Genomic DNA, 14,027 nt, shown 5'->3' on the forward strand with positions numbered 1-14,027 from the left:
CACCTGGGCCTAGGTGACCATGACCCTCCCAGACCCCCCCTACTGGACGCCTACAGCACACACAACAACACGCAAACACCCCAGGGAGCGGGAACCCCCGTGAATGTTATTCCTTAGTGATTAGTGACCCAATCAAGAGTCACTAGAATGTGCCAATGAAAGCAACTACTGTCAAACAACATATATGTTGAAATTGTAGTTTGATCATTGAGAGGAAGTGCCTTCCCAGTGTTTAGTTTATTTAATTCGAGTTCAAGTTCAATACCCAAATATAGAAAGGTAGTACAGACACATATCTTCAGGATTATGTCGATGTTAATTTCACCTGTCTTTGCCAATCCGATGTCCCCAGTAATGCAGTAGGTGAGTTGTGTTTCTCTGTGGAATACAGCAGACTAGACCTCTTTCCCACGCCATTCTGATCTCTTGTGTCTGTAGCCATGCTCCCAAGAAGAAGGGGGTGGGGGTTTCAGTCCTGCTGGAATGTGTTCGTGTGCGCGCTCCTGATCTTGTCTCCTCTGGTGGCGAGCCAGGAGCGAGTGTGCGCGGGAACGCGGCGCGGCGGGGCTGGTGTTCAAGGAAAGAGGCAGGGAAGCGCTGGGCTGGCAGGGGGAGCGATGGCGGTGGACGAATGACAAGTTTGAAAGTGTGAATTGTACAGAGAATAGGCCTCTGAGGAGATACCAGTGTCTGGCACGATGGAGCGAGTGTGAGGTGAGATGAAAAGTCCGTGACAGCGTGTGATACGGCTTTGAAATGTTTCTCTTTACACTTTGAATGAGGCTTCTTCTTGAATTGCTAGTGTGAATTGTTCAATCGCAGAGATTTGTTTCGCTGTGGCCACCGACGCCGACTTATCAAACGGGAACAGTCGCTGCGATAAAGAATGTTTAGATATAGATAGATAGATAGATATAGGCTACTGTAATAGAAACTACTTTAGAATCAAATCTAACTTGAGGCACTCAATTCACATCCATGTTTAACAATAACTCGTCGTCGTCGTCCTATTGTAGCCTAGGTCAGTGCACAATCTACAGATACGGAGCTTTTTAGCTCGTCTATATTGTGCTTTAGACTTAGATTGAGAGCATATACAGACATGAAAGTTCAACACTAACGTTGAATGTAATTTTATCAATGAAGTTTGGTGAGAATAGGCTACAGGTGAAAGTGCTTCGCGTCGACTACAAATGATTCATGGGTCTGGGCATATATCTGGCGACTTGTTTCGACCTCGTTTGTAAAGATTTTACGTTCTTTTCTTTGTAGATCTTCACACTATGCTTGCGTAGAGGCAGCTACAGGGCGCCGGAGAATCTCAGCGGGGAATCCATGGCACTGGTCACTGAGAGAGGACAATAGCCTACAAGTGGGACAACAAACAAGGAAATACTCTTCAGTTAAAGTTCGACCACCTTTTCCCATGATTACCATTGATTTTTAAATTTTTGAAAATGATTAAAGCGGAGGGCAAAGGAGAGAGGACTTTGAGGAGTGCGTCCCCGCATAGAAATGCGTACAAGTCGGACTTCCACGCCATTAAGTGCTCCTTTGACGGGACCAAATCAGACGGCGCTGCGAAGTCCTATGCAAATGGCTCCAGTGACACCCGGGAGGACTCGAGGGGGAGGCCTTTCGGGAATCGGGTGAACAAGATAAAGAACATATTCTTGCAGATGGACGGTCAGCAACAGGAGAGTCCAGAGGTTAAAAACGTTGTTAAATCAGACGTGACCCAAGTCTCCCCGCCAAAGCCACAGTTTGCAGTCAGCACACCGAAAGCCAGCCTGAGCAGTCCCACTAGCCCGGAACCGCAGAGTTTAGACAAACCCCCCAAAGGAGAAGACGTGGAGATTGACAAAGTAGCTTTGGCTGAGAAGTTTTCTGTGACCAGGAAACTCTTCGAGAGGGGTGTGAAAGAGCAGCCCACGGCTGAGAAGCAGTCTCCCAGCAGGGTGGTGAGCCGCGTATCCCTGGGCAGTGTCTCTGATGAGGGGAAAAGCTCCAGGAGGGTGTCGGGGTCTGCCGAGAGCGCCGTAAAAGAACCGCCCCCTGCGTCGGCGGCGAGAGGTCGTCCGGATGAGCGGAGCGACGCTGGGGAGACCAAGCATGTGTCCAGGGTGTCTCTAAACGCCGGGCCCATCTCTCGGAGGCTGGATAACTACATGGTAGACGCTGACACCGAGGAGAAGAACAAGGGTAATGCGAAAAGCAGAGAGGTTTCGTCTAAAGCATGCACTCCCGCTGATCACTCACTGCCGACTTCTCCAACAAGGGACGGCTTTTACAAACCCCCCTCCCCTATCAACGACGCCACTAACAAACCTATGTCACCTGTTAGCTGTGCCATCAACAAACCCACCTCCCCTGTCACCACTATCACTCTCAAATCAACCTCCCCAGTTTCCAATGCCACCCATAAGTCGGTGTCACCGGTGACTGATGCCACTCACAAACCTGGCTCCCCAGAGCCAGTGTCCCCAGCTAGCCACAGCTCGTCCAAGCACTCCCCCTCAACAGGTGACAGTAGACCGTCTGTGGGTGGAGAGGGAGTCAAAGCCACCAGTCCGTCCCCGAGGGACCAATGGCAGCCCCCGGCGTTTGCCGGCAGCTTTTACAGCTCCGGCAGGGCCAGAACCTCCGACGGTACCAAGAGCGATGGGAACGCAGTGCCGAGCCCCCCGAAAGAGCAGCCCCCGGGCCAGGCGTCCCTGGACCCCAGAGGAGTGGGCGTGGTCCGGGCTGAGCTGGTGGTGGTCCAGAACGAGTCGTCGGAGAGCGAGGAGAACGCCGAAGATGACGTTTTTGAGGAGCTGAACGTGCAAAGCCCCAAAGGGGGCGACGCTGAGCTGAAGGAGTCGCCCAAGGAGAGCCTGAACGGTGTGGCCCCCCAGAACCCCCCGCGGGGCCACCAGGCTCAGGACAAATACGTCCCGCTGGAGAAGGAAGGAGAAAGCAGATTTCAGGAGGAGAAACTACAGTACGGACTGAAGGAGGAGAGGAGGAGGGAAGAGAGGAGTACGGCGGCGGGTCGCGCCAGTGAGGGCCGGGAGGAAGACGCGGTGGACGAGGAAGTAGCCGAGGACGAGAGTGAGCAGGAGGAGCGGGTTGACCACGGAGCCAAGGACCAGGCTCCTCCTCCGGCGGTCTACGGCATCGAGAACGCAGCGTTCGTGGATGACAGGGATATAGACCAAGCCCTCCGCGAGGAGGAGGAGGAGGAGCAGCCGCAGGAAGAGGAGGAGCCTGCCGAAGAGGAGGAGGAAGGCTTTGAGGAGGCCCCAGGGCTCTCTGAGGAAGAGGAGCCGTTCCCACGGAGGAAGATTAAGTTCTCAACAGCACCCATACAGGTAAGTAGGAACACAACGATCAGCTCTTCATAACAAAGTGATTTAACATCACCTCCGTTGAGAATGTGTATATACACCAGTCAGGCTGAGGTGAGGAATGATGTTGGGTTATCCAGCTTGCCTAAAATATAGATGTGGTAATATCCAGGACAAAGTCACACTTGGCACCCTTTCAACTTCTCTGTCTTGACAGCCAGATCATAAAATTGTTGAGGGCACACAATGAGTGCCTATGGCCTTGTTTTGGCTCTAGCACCGTGTCATTATAACAGCTGTTTCATGGATTAGAAAACCAAAACTAGGGGTTGTTAAAGCTTCAGTAATACTAAGGTATTGCCTGGAGTCTGTGTGAGGGTCACAGCCTTTTATGCAGTGGAGAGACTGTGGAGGAGCGGGAAGTTTGCGGATGTTAAGTCAAGAATACTCCGAGGGGTATTTTTGGAAATATTGTTGACATTACATAAGGGATGTGTGTGTGAGCCCTAGGCGGGAGAGAATCGGAGTGGCATGTGGACCTCTTGACTTGTCTACAGTAAATAGCCTTGTGGCTACTACTGTACAGCCAAGGACTGGTATTTGGTTCCTTGTGAGTGAGCCATGCATATCAGTTCAAACATGCAGGACTTTTTGTCCGTTGCGGCTCTACACGGAGTGTAGATGTTCATTCACCCATATGATCTCGTTCAAAGACTGGGGCCAAGTCGTTTCAAGTTGTTGGGGGGGGGGGGATTCTTGATTTTATCACTTAATCTCTAACTTTACAAATAGGACATAAATCCTATGGTGAGAACACAACACATTCCATCCTCCAGGCTCTCCTCACGTCATGTTAATGATCAGTCAGGTCTACAATGCTCGGTTGGCCGCTGAGTGATTTATAGAGAGAGAACTACTGTTTTAACTCTGCCTGACAAACCCAATGTTGTCATTTTTATATTTCTCCATCGCCTAGGCAGGAGGATGTTGGGTGATGTCACCGTTATCACCATATCTAATCAACACTTTGGCAGGACAGTGGAAAACAGGTCACGTCAGTACAGACCATTCCAGGGCCTGTGAACTGGTGAATGTTTATCCAGGCCCTGAAATGTGTGTTGTTATCTTAGGGTGTGGGTCCCCCAGTCGCCCTAACAGGGAGTCCCAGGAGAGAGGGGGTCAGTAGCTGACCTGGGGGTGGACACGCACACACACACACACACTCACTCACTCACTCACTCACTCACTCACTCACTGCACTGACTTATTTTGGGTGGTAGTAGCAGACTAGAGATTAGTCCTGTTAACTACAACGTGATACTGAATGTGTTTAACTCTTAACTGCCCAGATGTGTTTAACTTAGTAACTGTTCACGTGTTTAACTCAGTAACTGTTCACATGTGTTTAGCTCAGTAACTGTTCACGTGTTTAACTTAGTAATTGTTCACAAAAACAACAATAAGAAGGGAAAGAAGTATATGGAGCAAGATTGGTGTCTTATCAGACAACCAACTACAGACTATCGTCATTCCACTGATCTCTGTCTCTGGAGGGGTGATTTTTCCCTGAGTGTGACACACCAGCTGGAGGAGCATGTGGGTTCCTCTCTGCTTGTGAAAGGTTGATGCCGTATAGAATTCTTATAACACTTTGGTCTTGCCCTGGCATGCGCTGCTCTCTCTTGTCTGGCAGGTAAAATGGGGCGAGGACATGTCACTACTCTCGTCTTTAAGTGGGTATTCACTGCTTTCAAGTGAATTGAAACAAATATGTCACTATATGCCAAGATGAGTATGTCATATCGTCTCTCTTTGAGGCATAGCTGTGGTGGGTGGCCTTGTTTCTTATACTTATGTTTTTACATGATATGGTTTGTCTGTCTGAGTGCTTCCAGACAGCTCAAAGTGAGCTGAGGTATAGTACGTTAAATACCTGCCAACCAAGTTGACTATGCCCAGAGAGAGGCTCCAGCTGTCTTCAAACAACACTAAAATTACATCATTTTATTAATCCTCTGTTTAAACAGAACCTTTTGAAATCTACCTCACTTACCTCTTTCCATTGGTTGGCTCCTCCCATTTCCTCCAACACTGGAAAAAAGGATAGTCTCTGTTACAGTACTTATTAATCTGTTACTGTACTTATCAACCTGTTTCCATAGGTGTAGTCTAGTAGGGCTCATGTAAGAACATCCCACAACTCTCTGTCCCAACAGGGGTCATAGCAGTTTGTTCCTGGCGGCAGCTTGAATACCAGTTCAGACTGCAGAGTGGATCCTTGTCTTTTAACATCAACATTTGCATTTGACAGTTTGTCTTGATCAACTAGCTGAACCACACTTCCAACGCAATAACACATCAGACTGCTGCTCTAGTGTCCCGGTAGCGCTTCACCAGGATCTGGTACTGACTAAGGCACCCACAGGTGCTGGCCCCCTCTCCTCCGTCTGCTGGTCCGAGCTGGCGTTGGCCCCCAGCGCCCTGCTGGTCGGAGCTGGCGTCTGCTGGTCCGAGCTGGCGTCTGCTGGTCCGAGCTGGTGTCTGCTGGTCTGAGCTTGCGTCCGCTGGTCTGAGCTTGCGTCCGCTGGTCCGAGCTTGCGTCCGCTGGTCCGAGCTGGTGTCTGCTGGTCCGAGCTTGCGTCCGCTGGTCCGAGCTGGTGTCTGCTGGTCCGAGCTTGCGTCCGCTGGTCTGAGCTTGCGTCCGCTGGTCCGAGCTGGTGTCTGCTGGTCCGAGCTGGCGTCCGCTGGTCCGAGCTTGCGTCCGCTGGTCCGAGCTTGCGTCCGCTGGTCCGAGCTGGCGTCCGCTGGTCCGAGTTGGCGTCCGCTGGTCCAAGCTGGCGTCAGCCCCCAGAGCTCCGCTCCACAGCCTTGGCCTGCTACCAGAGAGGAAGGGCTTTGTACTGAGGCCTCCTACAGGATTAGGTCCCTGTGAAACCAGAGACGCTACAGAGGAGCTAGCTGTCCTCACAGGAAGAAAGCTTGTCTTTGTCCGCTGCTGAAGAGAGACCGTCAAGGCTCCATCCTCCACAGCTCCCTTCTTCCAGACAGGAAACACCGTTTGGAGAGACTCGCATAAGTTTAGGTTGATTGTTGTGATAGAAACGCAATCCTTTTCATATCTCTGTCACATTTGACAAATACCCTGGTCTCATCAGGAGCTGAGAATATGCTTTAAAGGTCGTTTATTATTTTAGTGAGATTTATAGTGTCTGACGTTTTGTTCAGTGTCTGGGACAGTCCTCTAGTCCATTGTTTTGTTTACATGTCTGAGTGTGTTGTGTGTCGAGAGTCTTTTTCCTGTGCGTCTGGGAATGTAGGACAGGCCGGTGTAAATATACCGCGCTGTGGCAGGTTCACGCGTTAATACACAGCGCTGTCGTCGGGGAACACACATTTGCGTTAACCCCATTTGGAGAGTGTAGTGCTTTTTTTAGTGGGGCCGTTGAAAAGCTGCAGTCCCATCGCTGCTGTGTCAGTAGTCCTGAGATCTACTGCAGCAGACCTGAGGTCGCTCCCAAGCTGCTTCCTTTGTCTTCCTCGGGGCCTTTTTTACCGCACGCAGCGCTTTGTATTATCCTGTTAAATTCATACCATATAGAAGGGATTCTTACTGACACCCAGTTCTGAGGGCACAAAGTGGCAACTCGTCTGTAGAGCTGGCAATGTTTTTCTAGGCGTGTCCTAATCTGAGGGAAAAACACGCAGTGGCGTGATGCTTCAAATATGTTTGCACGTAAAACCACAGGTCTGGCCGGTGCACCCAGCAATCTGCGCCCGCCGGAATTCACGCTCACCTTGAGACCTACGGCACGACCGCCAGTCTGAGGATTACAGGAGTGACTTGTCTTGAGCAACGCTCCCGACTGTGTGGTGCTGTGTTATTACCCTGTGTGAGGGGGCAGTGTACTATGCAGGCTCAGACGTCACTGTGCTGTTCAGGGAGAGAGAGTGTGTGCTTGTGTGCGTGTGTGCGTGCGTGCGTGCGTGTGTGTGTGCGTGCGTGTGTGCGCGCTACCTGTCTGTGAGGGCCCCCTGGACATTTGATGCTGAAGTCGGTTGCCTAGTGAGTTAATCATCACAGGAGAGAAGCCGTCAGGAACCAGGATCCACACCTGCTGCTCCACCCCCCCCACCCCCCCGCCCGCCCCCGCCAAGCTGTTACAGGAAGTCCAACTGGACGCTCTCAGCCAAGAAAACACAGACGTTGTCCCTCCCTTCTTCCTCACACTCGCAGGGTGTGGTGATGACGTTTGAAAAGCAACTAAAAGTGTACATTGCCCCCTCCCCCCCTCCCGACTTATATTTGCACCTGCATTGCACTCTTGAGAGACTCGCAGAGAATTCAAATAAGCGCAACACACTGAGTTAGTTTGTTCTCTTGAATGAACAGTTAACTTTCTGTTGCGCTCCGTCTCGTTCTATCATTTAGTTAGGCTATACTGTTTTAGTTAGGCCATACTGTTTGTTAGCTGTGGCAACAGACTGTTTTCCAGCCATCCATCTCTGTCCTGTGTGGAGTATCTGTGCCGTGCCGTGCCGGGACAAGTGTGTGGACGGTGACGTGACCGACTGTCCCTCTTCTGTGCCCCTGCACTGTTCGTTTGTTCTTACCCAGAAGCCCTGAAAACGAGCCGCTTGTACCAGAGGCTGTGATGATTACTCATGGATGTTGTTAAATCTGAGATGGAATCCATTGTTCACACAGGGGGCGTGTCTTTCCCAGCCCCCCCCCCCCCCCCCCCCGCTCCATTTCCTCTGTGAATCCTGGAGACTGGAGAGCTGTCCTGAGCCCTGCCTGAACAGAACAGAACCGAACAGGTACACCCTCTAGACACACAGAGTGAAACTGAAGGAGCATTCTGACTTTCACCACTGGGGGAAAAAAACACCAAACTTTTTATTTTGTGCAGAGAAACTGTGTGCTGAGTTGGTACAGTGCTGAATGAGACTCTGGGATCGGTCTATACCAGATCAGACCTATAGACCTCCCCATATTTGAATTTATTTATTGAGGATAGCCCCTTGAGATGTATCATCTCATTTTCGTGTCCTATAACACAAATACAAACATTAAACAATGAATTACAGAATACATAAAACAACACAAATACACACGCACACTTAGCTCAACAACTCCAACCCACCCACACAGCCTAGTTACATCTTAACCACCACAACACACACCCGGCCCACGGAGCACAGAAGTGAGCCAGCAAGGTATGGATGGCAACAAGGCCACTCTCCACATCCGAAGACCACACGTAAATATTCAGGGGAAAGAACTACAATGACCAGAACAATAAAGTATTAATAACAGTCATGAAAATAATAACATAAAAATAATCAAATTAAGTACACAATAAACAGACCCAGGAATTAAAAACATGAACAAGTTGATTTGAGAAAGTAAAGATGATTTAAAGCGATGGTATGAAGTAATGGACCTAAGAGAGGGGGGAAGGTTATTCCAATCAGTTGTGGCTTTATATGCAAATGACCTACGACCTACTTCTTTAAAGATTCTAGGGACATAGAAACAGGGATCTTGCAAATGCCTCAAAGGGTAGGAGGATCTAGATGGAACTAAGTACTCTTTCAAATATGGAGGATAATTAAAATGAATACATTTGAAAATAGATTGATACCAATGAAATTGTCTTCTGGCTTTAAGCGGCATCCAGTTAAGTGAGTCGTACATGAGACAGTGGTGTGTTCTATAGTGGCATCTAAGGACAAAGCGGCATAGGGAGTTAAACACTACATTCAAGGGCCTAAGGTAAGTGTCATTAGTGTTTTGATAAACTATATCAACATTATCAATAATGGGTAAAATAAGTTGAGAAATTAGTCTTTTCCTTATCTCCAGAGTAAAGCAGTTAATAGAACGGTAAAGTGAACCAAGACAACCATACACTCTTTTTATAATATAATCAATATGGGGCTTAAAAGAGAGTTCAGGATCAACCCAGAGTCCAAGATATTTAAACAACTCCACTTTTTCCAGGGGTGAGCCATCATCATAAATAATATTTAAATTTAAGAGATTTGGGCGCCGATGTCTTGAGCCAAACACCATGCTACAAGACTACTTCTTGTTCAAAACAAGTTTGTTTTTGTAAAACCAGTTTTGGACTGAGTGAAAATCTAATTGTAAGGAATTCTGGGTTTGTGCTATGTCTTTATCAGCGGTGTAGATAACTGTGTCATCAGTGTATAGATGAACAAGGCAGTTGGAGCAAGACCGAGGAAGATCATTAATGAAAATGGAAAAAAGTAGTGGCCCAAGAGTGGAACCTTGAGGAACACCCCTTTCAACAATTAAATAATCAGACAGAACCCTGAATGGCAACATATTGACAGCGATTATGAAGATATGCATTAAACCAAAAAAGAGCATTTTGAGAAAAAACAATTAAATATAACTTATCAAGAAGGAGGTAGTGATCAACCATGTCAAAAGCTTTAGAAAGGTCAATAAAAATAGCACCAGTGACCTGGTCTTTATAAAAGGATGAGAGCACATCACTAGTAAACTTTAACAGGGCAGTGGTAGTTGAAAAGGATGGTCTAAACCCAGATTGAGATGATGATAAGATATTAAATAAATCAAGATAATGTGACAGTTGATTAAAAATCAATTTCTCAAAAACCTTTGCAATAAAACAAATAATAGAAATTGGACGATAGTTGTTCATGTCAGCTGGGTTTCCACCTTTGAAAAGAGGGGTAACACGGGCACATTTCCATACTGAAGGAATTAGGCAAGTAGAGAGAGACAGGTTAAATAGGTCTGTGAGGGGATACATCAACACATGAGCTGCTAATTTAACAAACTTAGCTTCCACACCATCTGGACCAGCACTACTACCTTTAAACTCAAAGATCGCATTGTAAACATCCATGGGCAAAATCTTTTGAAAAGAAAATGAATTGTTGCAAGTTGTAAGGTTCAAGGAGTCAGCCGCACCAAAGCAATTGGCATCAGGGGGACCAGAAATAGAGGTAAAATGCTGATTAAAGGCCTGAGAAATTAGTAAGGGATCAGAGATAGTTTGATCATTAACATTTATCTGGTTTATAAGGCCTTTGTTAGTTTTGTTGAGAACAAGGTTCAGCTGATTCCAGAACTGTCTGGGGTTGTTGAAGTCCTTAGATAGACTATCTTTATAATAATTTGATTTTGCATTTCTTGTTTTGGTCTTGCAAGAGTTCCTCAAACCTTTGTAAATTTCCCAATCAACAGAATCTTTAGACTGGCGATATTTGGCCCAGGCTTTGTCTCTTTGTTTAAAAAGATTGATGAGGTCTGAGTTGATCCAGGGTAAATGCCTGCCTTTAACTCTGATTAACTTAAAAGGACCATGCTTATCAATAATATTTGTAACTTCGGAATGAAAAAAACTCCAAGCATCCTCAGGAAAAGGGATAAGCTGAAACCTATCCCAGTTAATAGCAGTTATGTCATGAATGAAACAGTCAACATTAATTTTTTTACATTGTCTCATTCTAATGAATTTAGGAGGAGAACGTGGAATTCCAATTTTCCAAACACAAAATATAACAGAATGATCACTAAAACAATCAGACATAACACCAGATGAAATTATTCTTTCAGGATTAGTGACCAAAATCCAATCTAATAAAGATGAAGATCGAGAATCGACTCTTGTAGGCTCCTTAATTAATTGACTGAGGTTTACACTATTAAATAAAGATCTCTCATTGGAAGAGGAGTTAGCCAGCCAGTTAATATTGAAATATCCCAGGATGATCATTTCATTGTGCCTCTTTAAGGAATTTATAGTCGATAGTATACAATTTACAGACTCAGATGGAGCAGAGGGTGGTCTATAGATGGTCCCAATTGTTAGATGTTTATTGTCATGGAGGATGATGTTAATAAAAATACTCTCAAAATGAGCTGGATCCACAGTAGGAGTGGTGCACTGAGAAAAAAGGTTATCAGAGACATAGGTGGCCACCCCACCTCCTCTGGAAGCCCTGTCAGATCTATATAGAACATAATTATCTATTTTAATTTCATCATCAGTGATATTATTATGCAACCAAGTTTCAGATATAGAAATAACATTGGGTTTGTAAAGAGTAACCCACGCTCTAAGAAGATCGATTTTTGGAACTAGGCTCCTGATATTGATGTGAATAACCTTAAATCCTTTGGCTGACTCGGTAATACCTACAGAAGAAAGAGAGATAAATGGTCAAAGAACCAACTTGGGGAAATAAGGGAGAGGGGAGGGGGTGTAGAGTGCGAGCAACAAACAGGACAAAGACAGACACCAACAAGCACACACAGACGCACAAACACGAACACACGAACACACACAGACACAGACAATACGAAACAGGGACAAAGACAAACATCAGGCTGCATCTTAAAAAGAGGAAACCCAAAACAGATCAAACAGCTCAAACCGCATGGCCTTACATTAGAAAATATTTTGCGACAGCTGTAACTCCACACAGTGAGTTTACTACACCATTTACGGCAAACAAAAGTCCATGCTGCGGCTTCGGGAAGACAACAAAAGCTCGCCGTAGCCAACCAACCCATATACAATAACAAAAAGTTACACAAACAAAATATAAATACTGTTATTGAGAGTATCAACACAGCGAAACAGTCAAGTATTCCAAAGTGTCCAGGTTAGGCTACATAGGAGAATACGAAAGAAAAGTTCCTATCAGAGCCATAAGGCTATCATATCAGTGTCATGGAGACTCAGCGGAGATCTTATCAAGGAAAGCTTCAACTTCTTCGGGGGAGCGAAAAAGTTTTATCTTACCGCCGTGCACCACCCTCAGCGTGCAAGGGAAGATCAAGGAATAGGTCCCAGGTTCCAGCCTCTTCTTGACTATGTCGTACTGCCGGCGTTTCTGGACCAACTCGCGGCTGAAATCAGGGAAGATATGAACCCGTGTACTGCCGTACACAAGCTCCTTCTTTTCTCTGGCAAGCTTCATGACCTTTAACTTGTCCTGGAAATGAAGGAATTTCACCAGGATCGGCCTTGGTCGGACTCTGAAGTTGGAGCTTTGCCTGAGAAAGACTGGAGAACGATGGCAGCGCTCGATGACTGGAGGGGTAGGGAAGTTGGCCTCACCCAGAAGCTGCGGGATCAGCTTATTCATGAAGCTGAGGATATCCTTACCCTCGGCTTTCTCTGGGACGGAGATGAAGCGAAGGTTAGAGACCCGACTTCGGTTTTCAGCGTCTTCAACCCGCTCCTTCAGGTAGGAATTATCCTTTTCAAGTGTTTTGACTCGTTGAATCAAGTCCTGGATGTCATTCTCGTTGGTTCCAGTTCTCTGTTCAAGTTCGACGACTTGCTCTCCAGTGTAGAGAGAGAGCCCTCAATTTTGTTAAGGCTGACATTGATAATTTCCAGTTTGGAGTCAATATGTGAAATCATCTCAAGTTTAATTTGCTGCATGCCATCCAAAATTGTTTGGAGAGAGACTAGGCCTTCAGCCATGGTGGGGCTTGTTGCCTTACCCTCACACAAGAGAACGGTTTGGTCCAATAAACTTAAAGAATTGCTGGAAAGGGATGCCACAGCTTCTGTTTTTTGATGCCCGAGGAAGTTGTAATTGTCTTTAGTAGAAAAAACAGCACATTTAACTTATTATAGGACCATAATAGGCAATTGTTTGGGCCAGCAGACTAGAGCTTGTTAGACACCCTCACACCACGGCAGCCATTATCATGTACCAGACCCAGACCAGATCCAGAGCCAGACCAGACCAGAGCCTCCCTACAGTGTTAGGCTTTCCATTTCCTAACTGTCTGGGGTCCTCTGGTGGCCAGAGAAATGTTCCTGACACACTCCACATCCAGACAGGCAGGCAGGCAGACAGGCAGACAGACAGACAGACAGACAGGCAGACAGACAGGCAGGCAGGCAGGCAGGCAGGCAGGCAGACAGACAAACGGTCAGACAGACAGACAGGCAGGCAGGGAGATAGACAACAGAAATACCCTCATCCCACCAGACAGACAGACAGACCGATAGACAGACCGATAGACAGACCGATAGACAGACCGATAGACAGACCGATAGACAGACCGATAGACAGACAGACAGACCGACAGACAGACAGACAGACAGACAGACCGACAGACAGACAGACCGATAGACAGACCGATAGACAGACCGATAGACAGACCGATAGACAGACAGACAGCAGAAAGGCCCTACCAGGATCTGGGTTTCTTCCAGGCACCTGGTCCAGCGCCGGGCTAGGAGTACGGCCCTGAATACTAACACGGCCGAGCCTCAGCGCCTGACCGGCTCGGACCAGGACCGGACCGGGGCCGACGGCGATCGCTCCGTACCCAACTCATTATGTGACTAGTAAACATGCATCACTGACGGGCTTTGTTGGGTTTTTCTCTGGCCGTTCGTTCAGTGGCGGTGCTGAGGATGAGATGGCGTTGGAGAAGCTCACCAGCTCTCTCTCTCTCTCTCTCTCTCTCTCTCTCTCTCTCTCTCTCTCTCTCTCTCTCTCTCTCCTCCTCTCCCCCCCGGCTCGGGGCACGAGTGGAGCAGGCCGTTGGTAAACAAACCAGCTCAACCTGTCTCTCCCCCGCGCTCCCTAGGAAATCTGATCCAAAATGGAGCCCAGGGGCATCGTCTCCACCTCAAGACTCCACGTCACCACCGATCAGAACCCAGG

General features: G+C 47.5%; 1 protein-coding gene across 3 annotated transcripts in view; it reads left to right on the top strand.

The window, feature by feature from the left end:
- The first annotated feature begins 1,319 nt into the window (after window positions 1-1,319).
- The window catches only part of ppp1r9ala (protein phosphatase 1 regulatory subunit 9A-like A), a 32,532-nt gene continuing 19,824 nt past the window's right edge, over window positions 1,320-14,027 (top strand). For all 3 annotated transcript variants that reach the window (XM_084443383.1, XM_084443384.1, XM_084443385.1), the window contains exon 1: window positions 1,320-3,353. In XM_084443383.1, the coding sequence (XP_084299509.1) occupies window positions 1,458-3,353 (1,896 nt within the window). In that variant the 5' untranslated portion in view covers window positions 1,320-1,457. The remainder of the gene's footprint in view (window positions 3,354-14,027) is intronic.

Source organism: Borostomias antarcticus, assembly GCF_949987555.1.
Source record: "Borostomias antarcticus genome assembly, chromosome: 9".
Lineage (NCBI taxonomy): Eukaryota > Metazoa > Chordata > Actinopteri > Stomiiformes > Stomiidae > Borostomias > Borostomias antarcticus.